A 21,753-nucleotide genomic window follows, 5' to 3' on the forward strand; every position below is an offset into this window, starting at 1 on the left:
ATTAATTGATCAAAGAAAAACAAAAATGCGCAAAAATAACTGACTGAAATTTATGAAGTCGTTTTTATGCTCCTACTACAAGACTTAGGTATTAGGTTAGTGGTTAGGGCAGTCTGCCACTAGCAGCGAGAGCGAACGGACGTCTCCGTATACATCTCGATATTGGCAGTCACAAAGAACAATAATACCCAAATAAGTCGAATTATTAATAATATAATTAATATGTGTAAGTAAAAACACAAGTAAGTGAGTGAAATATCCAGACGATATAAACTAGAACTCTGAGACAGCAAAGCTGTCTCCAAAGGCGCTCAAAGGCCGCCAATTTCCGTTGGTCCAGTCTCAGCATCCCAGATAAACTATGGATTCTCAATCCACGAACACAGTTCCTAGAGGAAGAGGAAGAAGTTTCCTGCTCCCACAAAAAAATCGTAAGAGAAAACCTGAAGATCCAGATCACTCATCAAAACCAGTTAAAATTGTTAATCTTACAACCCCAAGGATTAACATGGAATATAAAAAATTAATTAAAGATTTTGGTACGCCTGAAACTATTAATAAACACAATCAAAATCGAGGAATTAAAACTGTCAAACCTAACATACTAAAAAGAAGAAGGACTTCTTTGACCCATCTGACAACATCAGCTATAGCCGCCAAGGCCAACACACCGGAGTCAAGCGATACTGAAGGACCAATGACCTCCTATAATCAACACAGCATCGATGAAAACACCGAAGTAGATGAAGACAGCGATGAAGAAGACGACAATAATGAAATTGATGAAACAAGTGAGTCGTCAGCGGTCAATCAACCTGCTAAAATTGCCAATAAGAAAGGTACGCTAAAACCTACACCAATATACACTTATAATATCCAGTTCGATGAACTGGCCGCTACTCTCACTCTTAATCAAATCCCATCAGACTCCTTCTACCTTAATATAATCGATCAAGAAAACGAAAACGAAAACGAAGAGCCAAGAACTGGAAATAATGAAACTGTAATAACAATACATGCTAATAACACTTATATTTATAAATAAATAGTAGAAGTTTTAAATCCTAGGAATATCAAATATTTCCATTATACTTTAAAAAATGAAAAACCAAAATCATTTGTCATGAAAGGAATAAAAAGAAAAATAGATAAAGTGATAGTTCATGAAAAATTAATGAAAATGAACATCAAAGATCTAGAAATCATTAAAGTAGTTGATCTTCCGTCCAGAAATCCTTCGATTCACAACTTCATTGTACAAGTTACACCACGTAGTAATATAAAGAATTTGAAAAAAATTCAAATATTTAACTATCAAAAAATCACCTGGGAGGCGCTGAAGAAAAATCAACCCTTCCAATGTAAAAATTGCCAAAAATTTGGACATTGTAGTTCTAATTGCAAACTTAATTACCAATGTGTCAAATGCGCAAAACCACATGAGTATCGAAAATGTGAACTTTCTAAAAATTGTGATAAAAATTCATTAAAATGTGTTAACTGCGGTCTTCAAGGACACCCAGCCAGCTACAAAGGCTGCGCCCATTACAGAATAGCTATCCAAATGGATAAAAATAATAAAAAAATAATTGAAGAAAAAAAACAATTAAAAGTTCAACCACTTTCCGAAATGGTAACACCATTGTATCATGTATCACACATGTATCATATGCTGATAAGCTCAAGACAGTGAACACTACACAATCATTACAAATGGTTATAATAAATGACCGTAGCATCAGAGAAAAGTTAAAAAACAATAAAGATAATAATTCCAATTCCGATAATGAAAATATTGTGCCCAATAACATGGAAAATACATTACCAAATAATACGGATAACAATAATCCTCCATCATGGGTAATAGCCCTCCAAAATAATATAATGTCAGCCATTAATGATAAAATTGTTCCTTTGACTGCTGACGTTAATAAACTAACAACATCAGTCTACAATAATTCAGCTAATATAGCCAAAATAATGGCCTATCTCAGCCTCGATAAGCTCTCAAATCCTGATGAATCCGATAATACAGCAACTAATGCCAAAGCATTTAAAGTTTTAAAAAAGTAAAATAAAAAACATGATTATAAACCACCATAAGGTTTCAATACCCTAACGGGTAAAATAAAGTGTGATCTTTGATCAACCAACAATTTATAGAAAAGTTACTATTACGCAATAAAGAGGCTATTGTTAACTTCCAACTTCTTTTTTTTCACATTAAAAAGTGTGTTTTTTGAAATAAAAATATTATTTCCTTTTTAACACTTACTTTAACAAACACTAATATAATTACCATTACAAAATACAATTATTTAACAATATTGTTAACCAACATAGACCAAATATTCAAAAATCATGAGAGCTAATCGCAAGCCATATGATGTACAACTTACCCAGTAACCATATTGTACCAGTTCTTTCAAAAACATTGTTTATTACTGAAAATAGAATGTATATATGAATGTAAATAAATAAACAATTGTTGAAAAAAAAAAAAGTTAGTGGTTAGGGCGTAGGAATAGTGTGCGAAAGATCGTAGGTTCGAGTCTCGTCAGGTCCAAAATTTGAGTTCGTCGCTTAGGTTTTTTCAGGGTCGATATCCTTGCCGCCGTGGTTAGGGATAACTAATAAATCATGAAAACGACGAAATGTTCTTTTTTCATTTTTTGTTAATGAATTTAATGAGTGCCTCGGTAGCCAATCATATGCCGAGCATTTACAGTCCAGTCTGTTGTTCTTTTTTATTACTAGCTTCTTTCAATCGACATGAAAAGATTGATAATCGGATAAATTTCAATAAAACATAAATGTTATTAATATTTTTGGGTAAAATTAATAAGACTCGGCTGTCAATCGGCTGCCATCATTGGGCCAATCAAGGCACCGATAATCGGACCGGAGTTATCATCCAAGGATCGATAGAGCATTGGGCCAGACTCTTTTCCAAGCATCGGAAATGTTAGCGTCGAGCTTGGCCCTATCCTCAGGCCAATCTGGCCATCCTACATGGGGAGGAGACATGAAACAAATGTTTTTTTTCATGTTTTTTATTCTTTTCTATCGTGTTGGTTGTGGTAATGTCTCCAATTATATCAGCACAATTTTTTTTTTGTATAATTTTGATTTGTTGCAATCTCACATTAATCGTGATACTCATTTTACCTCGGTAACTAGGCTTCTTTTTATCCCTACTTTATCTTGATTAAGAGTTTGTTGTTCCTGTGTAAAATTTATATGAAAACATTGTTGCCTAGAATTCCTCCGCCACCATTCTACTTTTTTCCCTGCCCACTACTTACTCAAGATTAGGTATGTATTGTCAATGAGAATGTACTATAACTGAAATACTTAATATCAAGTTGATACGCTGGCTCATCCCAGTCTTGCGTTGCGAGCGGTACTGCGCAGTCACCTGCCTTCCCGCTCAATCCCACAACACTTAACCTAGCAACAATTCGATTGCTGAATACACTCTGATCAACTAAATTAACCCACCAAGTATTTTCCCACAACTCAATCAGAATTTCAAAACCAATCCCTTAGGCACCAAGCGTGCCTCTTACCAGACCAAACTCTTCTTTTCCGATCAAAAGGAAGCCAAAGATGAGTCCTCCTAACAAAGTCTCCAAGAAGCTCAAAATCCCTCCTGACAAAATCATCCCCAAGTCTCCATCATCTGTGGGTGAAATCCACAGCCAACAAGGAAATCAAAACCCCACATCAACTGGGTCGACCATCCAACCTCAAGTGCCTCCCATCATCCTGGAGAATGGTAAACTGGACTCCAAGAAGCTAACCAACTTCATTCAGGTGAATGTCTCAAACAACGATTTTAAACTAAAATTTAATGGGAACAGCACCAAAATCTCCCTTAAATCTCAAGCGGATTTTACAAAAATCACCAAACTATTGGAAACAAACAACTTCAAATTTTACACCTTTGGGCTCAAAACTGAGAGACCTAAAAAATTCCTCATCAAGGGTCTCCCAACCTCCTTTTCTGAATCAGATATTTCTGAAGAACTCAGAAACAAGGGTATAGATACCCTATCAGTCCGGCAATTTATTAAAACGGATCCAAACACAGGAAAGAAAACCCCCTTACCTATGTTTGCAATCACAGTTGGCCACGAGGTGACCATGACAAGCATTACCTCCATCAAAGCCATCCTCCACCACACCTTCAAGCTGGAGAAATTCACAAAATCCGATCAACCCACCCAATGCTTTAAATGCCAACGGTTCGGCCACGCCAGTGCTCTCTGTCATCTCGCACCCAGATGCGTCAAATGCTCAGGGGAGCATGATATCAAATCCTGCACCAACTCATCAGTCAAATGCGCCAACTGCGGCGCTGACCACACAGCTAGCTTTAGAAAATGCCCAAACCGGCTGAACTACGCCAAAAACCAGGCTGAGTTCAAACAAAAACATCAGCGTCTCCATGAAAAAAATTGCATCGGACCCACTCAAATCAACCTCCACAAAAACCTTCGCTGAGTTAGCAAAATCTATCCATTTTCTCGGAACACCGCACTTTCCAACCACATCAACAACCTCAGAGAAGTCAGACATGACTAGTACTCCAACTACACCAGGTACGCCTTTCTTCTCTCCAGCTGGACCATCACTTCCAACGCCATCATTCCTAAGAAACCATCAGCAACCTCCAAGACCGGCCAGAGCCTCTAGAACTCCAAGACCTTCAGCAGATCATCCTTCACTTTCGCAATTAAGTATAACAAACTCCTGTATAAACACTGCTAAATCAATCATTGAGGACCTAAACAACCTCAATATCTTTCAAATCCTTGAAGACATCAAATCTATGATTACCAAACTCAAATGTGCTCAAACCCCTATTGAAAAACTCCAGATCATAGCTTCCTATGAATCCCTCTTTACCCCTACGTCCCCCTCACCACCAATCCCCCCTTAATCGCCTTAAATTTCCCTTAGCCCTAATTATTTTTGCTCTGAAACAAATCCTCGAGGAATTAACCACTAGTCACCTCGAACATTAACATTAATCAATCTTATAACATCATTAGCTAAAATCAAACCTAATTAATCGGTGACAAATCATCTAGGTCATTCAGTTGACCATAATCATCCCCCCCCCCCCTCCCCCCTTCCCTCTTCCTCCCCCTTCCTCTCGCCCCCCTTTTCTAACCATTACTTATAAGGTTTTTTACAAGTACATTTTTCCTTATTATTTTATTGTAACGTCCACTATAACCCCACACCAATCACTTTTATAATTCAACCCCCAAACATCACTTATATTAGGTATAAAGCCAAGGGCTGGTGACCTAGGTGTCGACGTGTACAATTAGTTTATAATTAGTTTATAATTAGTTATAACTCATTGTATATTTTTTGTACATTCAAGTGTATATAGAGATATTAACTTAATAAACTACTACATAACATAACATAACGCTGGCTCATAGGTAACGTCTTCGACTGGCACGCTGTGGATTCGAGTTCGATCCCAGTCTTTATCATTTTTTTTTCTTTTTTATTCATATAATATAATTATTTTTTAATAAATGGCCAATCATCAATCGAATTACTGTTCCTTGTAATTCTCATGAGGTATTTCAATTAATGATTGGTTATTTATTAAAAAAAAAATGATATTATATAAATAAAAAAGAAAAAAAAATGATAAAGAGTGGGATCGAATTCGAATTCACAGCGTGCCGGTCGAAGACGTTACCTACGAGCCAGCGTATCAACTTGAAATTAAGTATTTCAATTATAGTACATGCTCATTGACAACACATACCCAATCTTGAGTAAGTAGTGGACAGGAAGAAAAGTAGAATGGTGGGGGAGGAATTCTAGGCAACAATGTTTTTCATATAAGTTTTACACAGGAACAACAAACTCTTAATCAAGTTTAAGTAGGGATAAAAAGAAGCTTAGTTACCGAGGTAAAATGGGTATCACGATTAATGTGGGAATGCAACAAATCAAAATTATAAAAAAAAAAATTGTGCTGATATAATTGGAGACACTACCACAACCAACACGATAGAAAAGAATAAAAAACATGAAAAAAAAAACATTTGTTTCATTTTTTTTCACTCTTTTCTTGCCCGATAGATTTTTATTATTTGTGAGAATCCAGTAAAAAAAATTAGTTGCTCTATCCAATATTTCACTCCCCCCCCCCCCCGTCGTGTCATGTTGTGTAAGTAACTGCGGAAATGCAATTCGATTGCTGCCCATTAAAAAAAAAAGCAACAATTATAGAAAATGAAAAAAAAAGAGCGTCGGTGAGATCGAACCCGAGTTCGTTAAGTGCGAATCGAGTACGCAGGCTGCGTGCCAACATACCAATTTGAATATTTTATCTAGCTCCTGGTACATGCTTAGTTAATTGGCTAAGTGAAAAGATTTCTCTCCTTAACCCTTAACCCTAAGTGAAAAGATTTCTCTCCTTACCGAAAATAATAAATCAATCTTCTAAACCTAAAAACAATATATTTGGGCTGAAAAATAATCAAATACATTTTCAAGACGCAGAGAACTACATCTCTACGCTCGAGTTTGCCCCTGTGACAGCGGGACAGCTACTGAGGCGTAACAGGCTTGGCCGGCACGCAAACGGCCTAGTAGTGCTCGTGGCGCCCTCACTCCCGTGGGGTGCAACTACGTTGACGCTGGGGTCACTCAAACCCCGAGATCTGAGTTTCTACTTTCGTCAATCCTCTTTGGTTTCATCTGTCCACCCTAATTAGAAAAGAAGCAATAAATTTTTATCTGGCCGCAAACATTGTTGGGCCACTTCAAATTTAGTGGTACGATTAGGATTATGAAGTTTAGCAGCAAATTGGAAGTTGACTTCTTTCGAATCAAGTTCCGATGAGCAAAGTAGGACGTCCAATCATATGCCGCAGTTGTGTGATCAATGCCTCAAATCTGCTCCTGTTGGCACTATTCATAAATTAACTTGGGGCTTTTAATATTTCACTATTTTATTTAATTGTGTACATCTATTACACATTAGTGTAATTACTAAATATTGAACAATGTGACAAAATGTAAACTTGGCGCAATTTTTTCACAAACTTTGTTTTGTGATTTTTTTTAAATCGCAACAGTCTCTGCAAAAGGTTTATCCGCTGTAAAACGAGCCAGTGTAGAACGCAATCTTTTCACGCTATATAGGCGCACTTCATTGATTGCGTTGTGCATGAACACCTACAGCATAACTATATATTTTCCATTTTAACTGTTTTCTATTATATGAATTTATGAATTTTCGATAATTATATCGGGCAAACCAAATGGTCAATCGATTTGATTTTTTTTTTTATATTCCCTCCCACAATACATATATTCCATGGTTTTTTTTATGTCGAGCCGTTGATATTTTAAAAATTTAAATCCGTCAAATTCTATTTAAACACATGTTGAATCACTTGGATTAAAAAAATTTATATCTCAAGTTCAAAAAGGTCAACTGCGAACGGAAAGAGTTCATTTTCTAGCTTATTTTTTGAACTATTCGCAATAAAAATTTTAATGAAAACTGTCGAACAATAATTTTACGTTACTACAACCTTAACGTAAACCGCCCAGAATTACTTTCTTGCGGAAAAATCTGCATCCAAGTGTGGAGGCGTACACTTTAGGTGATGTCAGAAATGCTCAATATCCACTCCACGAAAGAGTGGTCATCACAGGCGGTCGTCGGTTTATATGCATTTAAGAGGCGAGCTCAGACAGGCTCTTCTAAGTTGTTGTTTTTAAAGGCACGTTAATTACGATTTCCGTCGAAAACCGTAAAAAAAGAAGAAAGAATAATCGAGAAAGTTCCAATACTGAGTTTTTTCCAAGTTCTAATAGTTCAGCTTTTCAATTGCACTAAGGAAGTGCAATAGCAACAATTCGGATGGCAGAATTTGCAGATGGTCAATTGTAACAAACTTATATAATAGTTACGGCGTGACCTGATAAGCGCTTCATATTATCATATTGTACTATAATAATTACCAAGTGACAGGATAAACTTTTCCGTATTGCCTTATTACTAAGGAAAGAGTATAAATACTTAAATATCCATACCAACTTGTCTATAAGTGAAGTTAGTGTCTCTAAATAGAATGTTCTAGTCGAGGTTGAGTTATTTTAACATATTTAAAATATTATTTTAGCTTTTCTGAGAAAGTCGTCTGTAAACAACGTAATTCAAAATCCAATCGAGTCCATTTGAAAGATAAGTCTAGTTAAGGGTGTGGAATATACGTAGAGTCAAATTTTCGTGCTTGTTATAGTTTTTTGCAGTACTTCATACGTAAAATAATAGTACATTACGTTACAACCGTACAAATTTCAATTGTGTAACCGATACTACCTACACGCTCCCGTACTTAGTGGAGAGTGCTAGACGACTACGTCATATGCCGTATTTCCCCCACTCTGCCGTTTTGGACTCTATAAGGCAGGGCCTGGCAACCTGGGCTCATCGGGCGCCCACGGCTCCCAACGTTCGTTACTGAGAGCTGGGAGAGGGGCCTCATGCACTTAGCGAAACTACCTGCTCTGATTCGATTTTTCTCCCTCCTTGAGCCCTGGTTCGACCGATACCGGAAAAGGGCGACCGTGCGATCGAGCGGTGAATTCATAAATTTGAAATATAAATATCAATTTTTCATTCGCAATAGGTAGCAATATTATTTTTAAATTTTTTTCGTAGATAAATCGTAGTGGTTGAGAAAATGATTATCATTCTGATAAGAACGCTGAAAAATTTCTATTTAATATATCGAAATTTCTGCAGATCAAGTTAGGCCTGGATGTGGCTTATAGCAGCCCTTGGAAATAGGGGCTGCTTGATTATCATTAACAAAATTAAGTTACTATTTTTTTTTATTTCATTTAGCTACTAAAGTATCTGAAATACACTTCGGCATTTTTCAAATTAAAATATAAAATCTCACACTTTCAGTTTTTGATGTACTGGCATGAAATGTAATATTCGAACTGATTTTGGAGAGATGAACAACCTTTGTGTAATTTCAATTTCTGGCAGAAATCAATAAAAATTTATCAATGTGCCGTTTTCATTAGTCACGGATAGCGCAGGATAGAGCTGCGATTGCCCCAAATAAGTTACAAGTATGTCCGACATTTTCGATGAATGACCATGGTCAATGGAAAATGCGGTTCCTTTTTAGTCCCAGATGCTATTCTTCCATCGAAATAAAAAATTCGAAGGTACGACTCATCAGCGCAATATGGAGAAAATTTATTTTCTCATGTTATGAATAAAAAAATTCATTTTTCATTTTGACATTGCAAAATTAGTGAAATTCATAATATAATACTCCTAAATTGATAGTGGCAACTTTTCTTTTTTTTAATTCACAGTTGCAATATTTGAAAGGAAAATAATAGATGCCGACTACCATTTCAAAAAAATATTCTCCAAGGTTTTCCATGGGAACTTGACGTTCTCAATTTTATACTTAAAATTTTAAACTGAAATTTGGCGCCAATTCTAACGATTCGGTTATTTTTATTCGATCCGCATGCCACTCTACGTGGCTGTCGGAAATATCGTCACTACTGGGACTTATTCGCGCCCAGTGATTGGCTAATTGGCCACCCATTCGGATGAGAGGAGGATTATCCCGACGCTTGTAATAGGCTGGCTCCCGATGCTCTCTCCTGACTCATTGTTGCTACCTCTCTATCTCGGGGCTTGAGAGAGCCAACCAGGTTGTCCTCTAATCATATCTTTCCTCTGGTAGATTGAAAACTTAACGGTCTCGCTCTCTAGCTGTACCTCTCCTCCATCGGACAGGGGACTCAACTAGGTAAGCTCTCTAGTTATTTCTCCTCTTTACAGTGTTGAGAAATTCTTGCCACTGACTTGCTTTCTACGCTCAGACTATCGATCTAAGAAGTGTCTCTTTGAGACATAATTATTTTTCAGCTGTCCAGGTTAATTACAACGAGCCTAACTACAACGGCAAATTTCCGGCAGCGGCTTCAGACAGCTCGCTTAATACCCGACTTTTGCATGCCTTGCCATAAAATATAGAGAACTTGACAAGCCATTTCGTTTCAATGTGACTACAGACCTTGCTTTCAGCATACCCTGTAATTTTCGTATTTGTTGACAGTTGTGTTGTGCCCTTGTATTCTGATGTACTAGTTTTCCAGTGGATAAGCAACAATAATAAATGGATGACAGAAGACATTCTGATATTTCCATTTTCATCTTTTACTCCTTTATCATAATTATGTGTTTAGAATATATATCACATTACTCGTCAAAAGAACCACTCAATCTGCCTCATAGGTACGTCAGATGAAGTTTGATGTTTAAAGTAACTTTTAACAAATTGAAATCTTCTATGGTAGTACCGTACGAATCGTACAGTCCCATTGCAAATTTTTCTTAGGGAATGTGAATTTTTGCATACAACGAAGTACTTTAGCAAGATTGGAACTATGCAGATAACCGGTTGCTGGTTGACAGTTTTAGGATTTTATGGATGATCGAATGCGAATGCGAATACAGGAGGTAAAGCGAAACGGAATTTAGGGTTTTCCTGCCGGGAACCAATCAGTGAGCTACAAATTTTATCAATTTTCAGAAAAGATAAAAATTCAGACTAACCGCCTACCTGCATATGGTAAAATTCTATTTTTTTGGTGTTTTTTTCCTAATTTGTTATTTTTTGACTCTAAACTTACTAACGGGCTATCCCAGAAGTGGATGAAGATTTATGACTTCGTCTGCATTGTTTCTTCAATTTCCACTTCTTTTCAACATTACTTGATGGCTTTCATAACAATACGGCTTAAATGATCTGTTTTTCGAACGTTATAACAAATTAACTCTACTCGTGATGAAATACATTGCATGCACTCAATAATTTACAAATTATACGGGAAAAAAAATTGATAAGTTAGCTGCGCCGTTCATAAGCCCTTAATGATACCCAATTATCTTTTAATTTGAAAATACCATCAACTTCGATCCGACAACAGCGATGTTAAAGTTCGAAGTATTCATATTCAAATAAAATTACGAAGACCCGAATCTTTTCTCAGAAATAGAGTTTTTACTGTTATTTATAATTAGTTTTTGAAAAGGAATACGTCACTTGCCAGATTAACAAGTGTAACGAAGAAATGGTAATGTTTCTTGAGCACCATTGCAGTGACCTAAGCCCACATCCCCTCCGATCACTTCGCAAGACTAGGAAATGGAGACAAGAGACTTTTAGGACATTTATATTTGGTTTTCAAGCATAATGTAAGTGCGTAATACCCAAGTAAGGAAGACACGTAAGGGAATTGGAGAGAATCAGCAATTATTCGCTGGTTCACCGGGAGGAGTAACAAGACGGTATAATGGCTCGACAAGTTGCTTTGAATTTCGAAATGGAAAAGCGGATAATACAACAAGAATTGCAAGAGAGAATGGGACTTCAATTATGGCTGAATGACAAAGCAGCACAGGCCTAAGCTGAGTTCAACATATAGAGATATCTTTAGAAAGAGAAAGATCAAAAATTACTAAAGCAATTCCAGGAAAAGGTGGAGTGATTAGCGGATGCCAATGACGGCCCGATGGACGATCAGCTACGAGACCAGGATCCGACGATGGAGGACTAGGACGCGGAGCCGGCGCAAACGCTTCAAGAACAAAGAGACAGCGACAGCTAGACAGGCAGCCGAACGAATGAGGTAGAATGAACTAGAAACTAAGGTGTCAGACCGCGGATCTCCTGCGATATAAGACCGAAGTATCCATCCTGTGGGAGATGTGCATAGGAAGAGAGTGGAGAGATCATATATTTTGGGTGCGCTAACACTATGCCCATATGAGTGATGAAGGTCAAATAAGGCCGACCAGCCGCTGTTGTCGGAAGCAGACGTCATGGAGCAGATTCCACGTAACTTTCATGCATTTAACCTTGCTCTGATTGACGGTATAACGGAATCGATACTTCTTTTATTGCCCTATCTTATGCACTGCTCACACATTTGTAAGTTAAGCAGACAGGAAGAACCGCCGGCACGAATCTCCTCGCGGGTGCAATATTGAAGCTAGTAATTTTCGTGACTCGGAATCGTCAACTTTTAGATGCAGGCCCGGTCTGTCCTTTGCGTCTCCCGTTGCTTGAAAATTGTGCTTGAGCTATCGATTATCACAGTACCCAGCGGTCGAAGAGGTGCGTCAAAAGTGAAAGCAAAAACAATAGTAGATGTACTACAGCTTATTGGCAATCATTGTGAGACCACACACGATCTATTCATGCAGATAGTATAAAATCTGAAGTTGGATATAATGCTTATCCTGAAGCCTTCCAGGTAACGTGAGAATCATTCCTGGGAGATGGCTACCACTGCTGAGGCTATGATCTGTCTCTGCGGCAACTGTCTATTTCAGGTGTTCTCAATATCGAAAAAGTAGGCAATGTGCAAGTACAGCTGGAAGGAATTTCTTATATCCGAAGATCATCAGTGGCGATTGCCGATCGAGGATCCAACTCTAATCCTGACAAATGAATATCAAAATAATGAATGAAAACGAGTTTTTATCAGTTTCTCGACTTCCGATTTTCCTTAAATTGTATGCTTCCTCGATTTCCTTTCATTTCCGGAGCTTCGACACTTCCAACGATTTTATGGGTGAATTTTTAATGAAAGACAATGACATTAATGAAATCACTGTTTAAAACTAAAAGCCAGTATTTATACGTCAGAACTGACTATCTGGGTCTATCTAGATCATTTTACGGAGATTAAAAAAAATAAACTACAACGTGAGCATTTTTATGCTTTTACACTCAATTAATTCTTTTCTCCTTCTTAATAACTTTAAGGATCGACTGCTTTTATCGGCGATGGGCAATTTTCAGTTGGACGGGACTAATTGCAAGTAATCGCCGCTGTTTAAACTTTGATGAAGAGATGTAAATAAACCTCTGTTTTGAAATAAGACAGGGGATAGAATTTGGCCGGAGTCTGTAATAACAGTCTGGAAATATTCAGACTGCACATAGGGTGTTGAAACTCGATTTCAATTCGTTTGTCCAGGGAATTAGCTGGTACATTGCATTTCCAGAAGTACTGAGTCAAACTAATTGTGAAGTATGGAAATTCAACTCGACGGCCAGCACAAATTAATCTCTACAGCTGCTATATGGACGGAAACAGGATACGATGCAGCACTTTTCCCACAAGCAGTGGTGAAGGCCGTATGCTTAGATCACGTGTTTTGAACAGTAAGAATGAACCCACCTTAGCAAAAATGCAGTTGAGTTCAATTATGGGCCTCACCCCCGTGAACAGTAGACGTGAGAAAACAATCAACCAAACAGTTAATATTAACTTCTCCTAAGAATTGAATGTTTAATAATTATTTAATAATTATTTATCTCCTTTATACCTTGAACATGAATGTTTAATTGAGAATATGTTTACATTTTATACCAGCATTTTTTTGTTCTGAAAAGAGAGAAGGATCAACACAAAGGAGTAAATGAATTGATATATCCATCTCACACGAGAAAACAATTCACCAAACAAAGGAGAACCTTTCTACTTCGTGAGAACACAACTTCACAATTTAGGGTTAATTGCACTACTAGCAGCACGTCAATATCAAACGTGAAATTGTTGAATCTCTCAACGTTGTAATAGAAAAATTCTTCCCTTGTTATGTAAATCATGGAAATATGACATCGAACCATACTTTTATTTGCATGTATTTCTACATGAATTTTGTTTGGGGTCAGAAACCGCTAAATAAATAACATACCAAGACTGCCAACATTCTATTTAACTGTTTCAAAAATTAACAAAAATTAAAAAAATTATTTCATGGAGAAGTTTGATACTAACTGGGGTGGAAGAGTAATACGAGATATTTACCGAATATTTTTTTGAATGTTCATAATTCCTCGAAGAAAAGAACTGAAATAAACCAAGGAATTCTCAGAGCAGATCCCATGTGCACCGAATTTATCCTGTATTGTCAATTACCAACGCAGTGATGAATTTCACTTCAGTTGCATTAAAATCCTCAATTTTAATGGAAAAACTAAACTTCAGTGGTTATAAGATAGTAACAGAAATAATCCTTTAAAGTGACGCTCGATGACTACATCAAAGAGAATATGGAAAGAGTGTGTTGTGTTTCTAATACATAAAGTTACGGTTTTTCGAAAGTATGGATACATGAAACTGTTTTTTGCCATACCTGCCAGAGTTCACGTTATGGAATAGCTTGTTTTGTATGCGAAGTGCATACAATGTGAAAGTTAATTTCTCCTGTGTAAATGAAAATCAATTTATGCACGTAAAGTGCTACCGAAATGTAAACTTTTTTCGCAAGCATTTCAACATAGATTTAGACAATTACCCAAGTGGTAATTACCTCAGGTTACCCTGAAGTTGGATCAGTATTTGATCCAGTATTCGTCAGGTTTGCTTGCTCAGGCAATGTCTGATAAAAACTGATCAAGTTTTGATCAAGTTACTCTGATCCGAATTACCTAAGATGGATTAGGATCAGGTTTTGATCTGGTCAGCTTGATCATAATCTGTTCAGGCAAGACATGATGAGAAACTGATCAAGTCTTGATCAAGTTACTCTGATCCGAATTATCTAAAGTAGACTACGATCAGGTTTTTACTTGATCAGCTTGGTTTTAGTTTGATCAGGCCATTCTTGAGAAGAAACTCATCAAGTTTTGATCTAGTTCATTGGAACAGAAATAGTCCTTGTAGAACCAGATCGGGTTCCCATTCAATCAGTCTGAGCTTAGTCTGGTCAGATGATTCCTGACGAGAACCTGATCAAATTTGGGTCCAGACGTCCGGTTCCCGAAAATTATAGACTACGTTAAATATATGGGGAGGGAAAAGTGATACCATTATGAATAAAGTATACAATATACTTTATTCAAGTTTTTTGTGCAAATATGTGTAGACTTATTAAACTTACAAGTAAATTATTTTGAAGAAGAAAGTGGTCCTCTAACTTCGATTTATTCACTGGTATTATATTATTAAAATCATTATTCGTTATTAATCGTTATTTGAATTCTTTTTCATCAAAGGAATTCAATTCTAACCGAAAAAATCTCTTAAAGTATACGCACATCCGCCAATAATTACAAAGTTAACCAGTACCCCGATAGAGATCATATAGGCAAAATGAAGTTGACTTCATCATAAGATCAGAAAACCGAGCAGACAACCCCAAGGAGGACAACCTTGAGAGATACTTCACCACACCAGCAGAAATAGCGACGATAATCAAAAAGCTCCCAAACAAGATATCCAGTGGTATTGACAAAATCCCAACTGTCATAATCCGGCACCTCCCGCTCAACATTATCAAAGACTTCACAACCCTCATCAACAACGCGCTCAACAACAACTATTTCTCCAAAATCTGGAAGGTAACACAGGCGATTCCATATCTGAAGAAGGAGAAACCCAGCGATGACCCCTCCAGTTACTGCTTCATCAGCCTCACACCCAATCTCAGTAAAGCCTATTACATAATTATCAACAACCTGATCACCCGGTACTGCAACCAGGACAAAATAATCCCCGACAACCAGTTTGGATTCCGCCATCGCCACTCCACCACCCACGCCATACACAAATTTCTCGTCGATGTAAATAAAGCCCTCCACCTCATGCTCATGCAACACTCGTAGACCTCGAAAAAGCTTTTGATTCCGTTTGGCTGGGTGGGCTGGTATACATCCTCAGTTTTTTTAAATTCCCCATCAACCTGTTCAGGCTCATCTGAGACATGATCAGCAATAGGACGTTCGACACGACGAACGGGACTCACTCATCCAGCAAATGTTTCCGGATCTTGGAAGGCCTCCAGCAAGGCACCGTGAACTCCCCACGTCTCTTCTCCATATGCGCCAACGATATTCTTAACTCATTCGCCGTCAACACCACCATTAATACACACTCAATCGCCTATGCCGACGACCTAATAGTCTATGTGGTAGGAAAAAATGTCAAGAGCATCCAGCCGACTCTTCAAACCCTCGTCAACAAAATAAACAACTCTTATTCACTGTGGAAGCTCCGCATGAACCCCCTCAAGTGAGAGACTATTCTCGTACGAAGACCAATCCAGGAGATTAACAGGTGCAACCTGCCCAGAATCAACGCCCTAAAAATATCTACGTTCAAGCCGGATACCAGAGTAGAAGTGACAATCCCCACTAAGCATTCCGTCAAATTCTTGGGGGTCCACGTTGAGCAACATCCTCGCTGCTCCAATCACGTCAACAGTCAGCTGAAAAAAAGAAATCAGCTTCCACTCCCTGAAACGCCTCTTCCATAATCACCTGGTCTCGCATCGCACCCGCATAATGTGTTATCTGCTGCTCGTCAGACCCCTCCTGACCTACGCCTACCAAGTATGGTGGAATATGGCCGCCTCCACCATCGAGAAACTAACACCCTTCGAGCGTAAGTGCATCCGCGCTGCACTCCATAAATACAGGTCCCCACACTCACTCAATCAACTCATGATTAGCAACCAGGCCCTATACAATGAAGCGAACATACCCAGGATCGACAGTTCCATCATAAGACTCACCAGATATTATTTCGCCCATCTAACAAAAATTGACAACGACACTATAATGAAGCTCTACCGTGCTGACCTCATCAAATCCAACCTGGTCACCCTATCTGTTTACTTGCAGCCACAACCTTTCATACATCTGGACAGGCTTGACATCATACAGGATGCCAACAATATTCCAAAGCTGTTTCACCCCCCCCCCCCCCACGACAAACCAATTCCGCTCCAGGACTTCGATAATCATCCAGTAAAATTCTCCACGGCAATCCCGCGCCGCGACTCTCTAGACCAGGGATGGGCAACCTTCAGGTAGCTCGGAGCAGAGTCATAAACTCGAGTTAGGAATCCAATAAAGTTTATAACCATGCCAATTATAAGGGTCCTAGTACGATCATAGTAGGGACAGTAGTGGGGGCCTCACAGTCACCGTATCGGGGAGCGTCCCATGACGTCTCTGCCAAATGGTAAAATGGGGAAAATGGCCGCCGTGATTAATATAAAGAGAAAGTTAAATATCCACACATGGACAAAAACTTTTCTGAATATGAAGATAACTATTGGGCATTGAAATAAATATGAAAGTACTCTTCAAATTCAACTTTCCGAATTAATGACATCTTTCAGCTTGCTTTTTAAATTTTTGGTCCAATATCGACCTTACCGAAAAATATGTCTAGGAAAAAATCCCAAACATTGCAGTTTTGACTGGCTGATGTTGATTCTGAATATAAAAAAGGAATATTTTTAAAAAATAATATTTTTAAAAAATCTTCTTCAAAGAACCTTGTGGAATTATTCCTTGCTTTTGAAATTACACAGCCGGTCTTTACATTCCATTCGTAACGTCTGCTTTCAAAATTAATAAAAATGACATCGTGAAGAAAATTCCACATTTTCCATTTTTTACTCATTTCCCCGCTTTTCCTTTTCTTCAGCGATATTTCTCCTCTTCTCCTGTTCTGACGTGTTACCCCCACTTTGGTTGATTTCAGCCGAGGAGAAGGCCCTTTACGACTTGGGTCATAAAGGCCCATCACCCGACACAATAAGCTTTCGTCTACCCTTTGTTATGTACTAATAGAGGTCGGGAGCACGACTTGCTCTCAGAGCAGAGGTTGCCCATCCCTGCTCTAGACAACCACCCCCTCAACACTGGATTTAGTCGGGTGGAGGAAGACGCCAAGCTCATCCCCGAACTGACACTAAGGCTGAACACTCAACCCGGAAACTCTGCCATCCCCTAGCGCTCCTGGCTCCAGGCTTCCGCCGAAAAAGGATAGAGGGATGGCTGCTCCCGTCAGCCTTTGTGATCCAGTGTATATATTTGTACATAGTAGGTTTACATCTAGCTTTTCAGTTTCACCCAAGTCTCGTTGTTTTTTTTTCTTTGCCATACGGTCCTCATTTTTCCACATACTCAACGTTAACACGAAATACAGACACTATGAATTTATTCAGCCAAGTCACGATACATCTTGCACCACTAGCCCGTAATCGGCTGAAATCGTTGATGAGCGAGATGTCTCCTGTAGACCAGCTTTATCACTAATATCGTATAACTTAAGGCTATTTTTTTCACGCAGTTAATTTTAAGCCTGTAATTTAGTCAAATTAAAGGACTAAAATAAAGAAACTCTAAAAAAAAAACGTAGTGGACCGGGCATAGGACTGGTAATCGGAACATCGCAGGTTCGAGGCCCAGCATCGAAAAACAATAAGTGTTTTTATCATTAATAATGGAAGGGATGCATTAAAGGAGATGAACTATAATAATAAAATTTCATTATTTTTTGTTTTCAGCGAATAATTATTGTTTATTCCATTCCAATAATTATTGTATATCCAGTTTAAATAAGGTTGACCTGATCAAATCCTGATCTGGACTTGATCGATATTTCCACTTCGGTAGATATGAAGGTGGAAAAGTAGTTTTGACTAGCGGGAAGTGGATAGCACTCACGGAATGCAAGTGTTACCCTCCCAGGGGAAAAAGAACGCTTTTTATGAGAGTACTGGATGATAGACATCTCAAAGGGTGGCAAGTGAGAATTAACGCACCCAGAGCAGGTATAAAATATCACTTTACACACAGAGTGATGACCGTAGTACAAATCTAATGCCTAGGCGCTGTCGCCCAAACGGTTGACGGGCGACAGTCGCGAACTGAAAAAACGGAATCAAGTGTCCAGGCGAGCACTCTCAACGGACAGTTGCTACGCCATCAAAATTTCCACTAGCGGAAAATTAATTTTTTATTCCCGACTACAATATGGAATATCTCCTCATACTGTGTGCGAAGTGTTTTTCTATGTACGCTTCATAAGCCAAGACACTTACTCATGGCACATCGGACTAAAAAATAGAATCCAACAATTGTGGGAAGCATTCTTCCACCGGTAGAGGGGCAGCACTCACCCATTAGCAAGTACCGCCAACCACCCACAAGTCAAGAACTACTTTTCGCCAGTCATATAATAGGAAATTTCGACCTGACTAAAAAACAGTGAAAATTATTAAATTGATTTTGAGAAAATTTGAAATTTTAAAGAGTAACTGTACAGAAAACTGAATTTGATTTTGATTTACTGACCATGTACATTAAAGGATATTTTCATACTTATTTCATAAGATCTACTTCTCTTTTAATCCAATCTAAATTTCTTCACTTGTGTATGTGTTGTATATATTATTCATGCAGATGACTAAAATATCTTTTCACTTACGTGAAGATACAAATGACTGTATATTTCTGCTCCATCTTTGAACCAGGTGATGTGGGGTCGTGGTGATCCTCTGGCGACACAGAGAAAAGCTATTTTGTGGCCCAGGACGTATTCAAGATCAAAATGAGATGCCAACAGAATTTTTGCGCCCTGAATCATGAAAAAATTATCCAAGTACAAAGATTATCAATGATGAAATAGACTGATATCCTATCTAATGTGATAATTTCGTTCATTCTTTTTAAATTTATACAACAAAAATATCTACAGCGAGTAATAATTTTTACGACTGTCCTCTCCCAACGTACATTATTATTATTATAATACTGATCACTTTCTGGATCTCGGTATTTTCCGGTGATTGGTAGTCCAATTTGAACTCGTGACTTGCTTCGACTCCTACCTCGACCTCTTCGCCCCGAGATTTCCAAAAAATTAAGAATTAAAATTCCAAGAAATAATACCATAAAACCTTTCATTATCACTCGATGAAACGAAATAATTGAAATCCAAAACAAGAATCTTTAAAAAATGAAGAAAGGTACAAAGCTTTATTCAACTGAAACGTCACCAGTTGTTTGACAAAAATCAGATGCACTTACTACCAGACCGCGGCCCACTATGAACGCGAACCACGGCTCCGATCTATCTAGTCATTACTCCCCTGATTTATTCTATCCTATCCATAACAGACTTATAGTTGGACTAATTTCTACAATTCATTGCTATCTTTACATACGGTAGATGTACAGAATTAAATTATTAAAACAAAATCCATTTCCTCTTCCAAGAATCTACAATGAATGATCAATCAACGATCCGTTTGAATAATTCTTTTAAAGAATTCTAATTTTTAGTCAAGTCATCGAATAGTAGTTTTGTCAAAGTGCACGTGTATGGATCATCGTGGTTTTCTATGGATATTGTTTGAAATATTAGTGATTGAGCTCTGCACACCAGAATCACTTTGAACATTCTAGACAGGTCATTCCGGTCATCCTCTCAATTATCGTGTCAATGAAACTTGATGCGATACTAAGAGGGGGAAATAATATCAAGCACTTCAGTGCGTAGCTGAATTTTCATGGGTACCAACAAATCGTTAGCAGGTATAGAAACAGTGCATTAATGAATTGAGCTTGATAACCAGGCTTCAGAAATAAAGAAAATTGCTGGTACACGATGTCCATTCATGTAAAGCATAAAATTAATTTTTTCAACTTAATGTTACTTTGTTAAATAAAATTTAACAAAAATATCTTACTATATAACATGTACAAGTGGCGTATTTCTAAATTAGGAATCTGCTGTCAAGGAATTCTGAATGCCATGTAAAATTATGTGTCTACCATTTACATTATTCTTCAGTTTATATTCAGATATTTTTCTATAAGAGCCAATTTGTTTCCATTCTTGATTTAGGAACCGTTAAGGTGAACGTCCAACGCAATTGGTGGTAACCAAAAAATATAGAAATTAAAAACACTACTTATTTCGGAACTTAATATCGGAAAAGAGCATCTAAACTTGACATGCTTAAACAAAGTAAGATTTCTGCGACGAAAAATACGCCAAACAATTCTTGTATTACTAAGTATAAGTATACGAAGTATAATTTTCTAGTCATTACAGATTCTATTAACGAAGACAAATTCATACTTTCGGGGAAGGTACGGTGTCTCATACAATTTTCCAATGATGTGGCTTAAATCAACATTACCGGATTTTGAATGCAGATTTGGACATTTCAAACTGCCTATTTCGAATTATTCAGCTCTAATGGCGAAACAAGACTTAGTGTTTCGAAATTTATGTATATATTTTTTGTGGGAATTAGCGAAAATAATTGACCCGATAGAAAGTGTGAAATTGTAATTTTTTATTAGCTTGTAATAGATATTTTCGTCGTCACAGTTATTTCTATCACTGGATATTGGGAGGCTATTAATGTGAGGCTGTGATGGCTGAGCAGACGTTGTAATGTGTGGTTTTCTATGCGCTGGCGCATGCGCATAAAGTACATCACCCCGTAGTGAATGTAAAGGTGCCGCCTCTGAAAATATTTCTCCATGTAAATTTCCTTCTACCTGTTCGGAATGGCAGGTAAAAAAATTCATGAAATAATGAAATCCTTAGCTGAAGGCAAAAATCAATTTTATCAAGGACAGCCAATTTAATTTTAAGAAGACGATTTCAAATTATAATAACTTTGTTATAAATAGAATATATATATATATCTATCTTTACAATTCAAGTTTTTAAATTTCTGATGAAATTGAAAAAAAAAGAATTAAATATCTTGATTTTTCAGCAAGTTATGATTTTTTAAAGTATCTGCTATCATCGCCTAGCTTCTATCAACCCTACCTTGGTTAATTTATTAGAGAGAGAGAGAGAGAGAGAGAGAGAGAGAGAGAG

At 37.6% G+C, this 21,753-nt stretch overlaps 3 protein-coding genes across 4 annotated transcripts in view; 2 read left to right on the forward strand and 1 right to left on the reverse strand.

Annotated features, from left to right (window-relative positions):
• Positions 1-21,753, forward strand: part of LOC105271821 (procollagen-lysine,2-oxoglutarate 5-dioxygenase 3-like) — a 91,123-nt gene that overhangs the window by 15,561 nt on the left and 53,809 nt on the right. The window lies entirely within an intron of this gene.
• The window catches only part of LOC105271818 (WAP, Kazal, immunoglobulin, Kunitz and NTR domain-containing protein 2), a 46,360-nt gene that overhangs the window by 7,156 nt on the left and 17,451 nt on the right, over positions 1-21,753 (reverse strand). The window contains exons 1-2 of one of the 2 annotated variants that reach the window (XM_011313585.1): positions 19,644-20,279; positions 19,336-19,485 (exon numbers count right to left, since the gene is read on the reverse strand). In XM_011313585.1, coding sequence (XP_011311887.1) covers positions 19,336-19,485; positions 19,644-19,814 — 321 coding nt within the window. In that variant the 5' untranslated portion in view covers positions 19,815-20,279. Of the gene's footprint in view, positions 1-19,335; positions 19,486-19,643; positions 20,280-21,753 lie in introns of those variants that run through there. The other variant, XM_011313583.1, reaches the window with a different exon arrangement.
• LOC105271819 (uncharacterized) lies at positions 208-7,212 on the forward strand. The gene is made up of 2 exons (XM_011313586.1): positions 208-839; positions 6,535-7,212. Exons 1-2 carry the CDS (start codon positions 362-364, stop codon positions 6,753-6,755), a joined length of 699 nt encoding a protein of 232 aa, XP_011311888.1. The 5' UTR covers positions 208-361; the 3' UTR covers positions 6,756-7,212.

Source organism: Fopius arisanus, unplaced genomic scaffold (genome assembly GCF_000806365.1).
Source record: "Fopius arisanus strain USDA-PBARC FA_bdor unplaced genomic scaffold, ASM80636v1 scaffold00125, whole genome shotgun sequence".
Lineage (NCBI taxonomy): Eukaryota > Metazoa > Arthropoda > Insecta > Hymenoptera > Braconidae > Fopius > Fopius arisanus.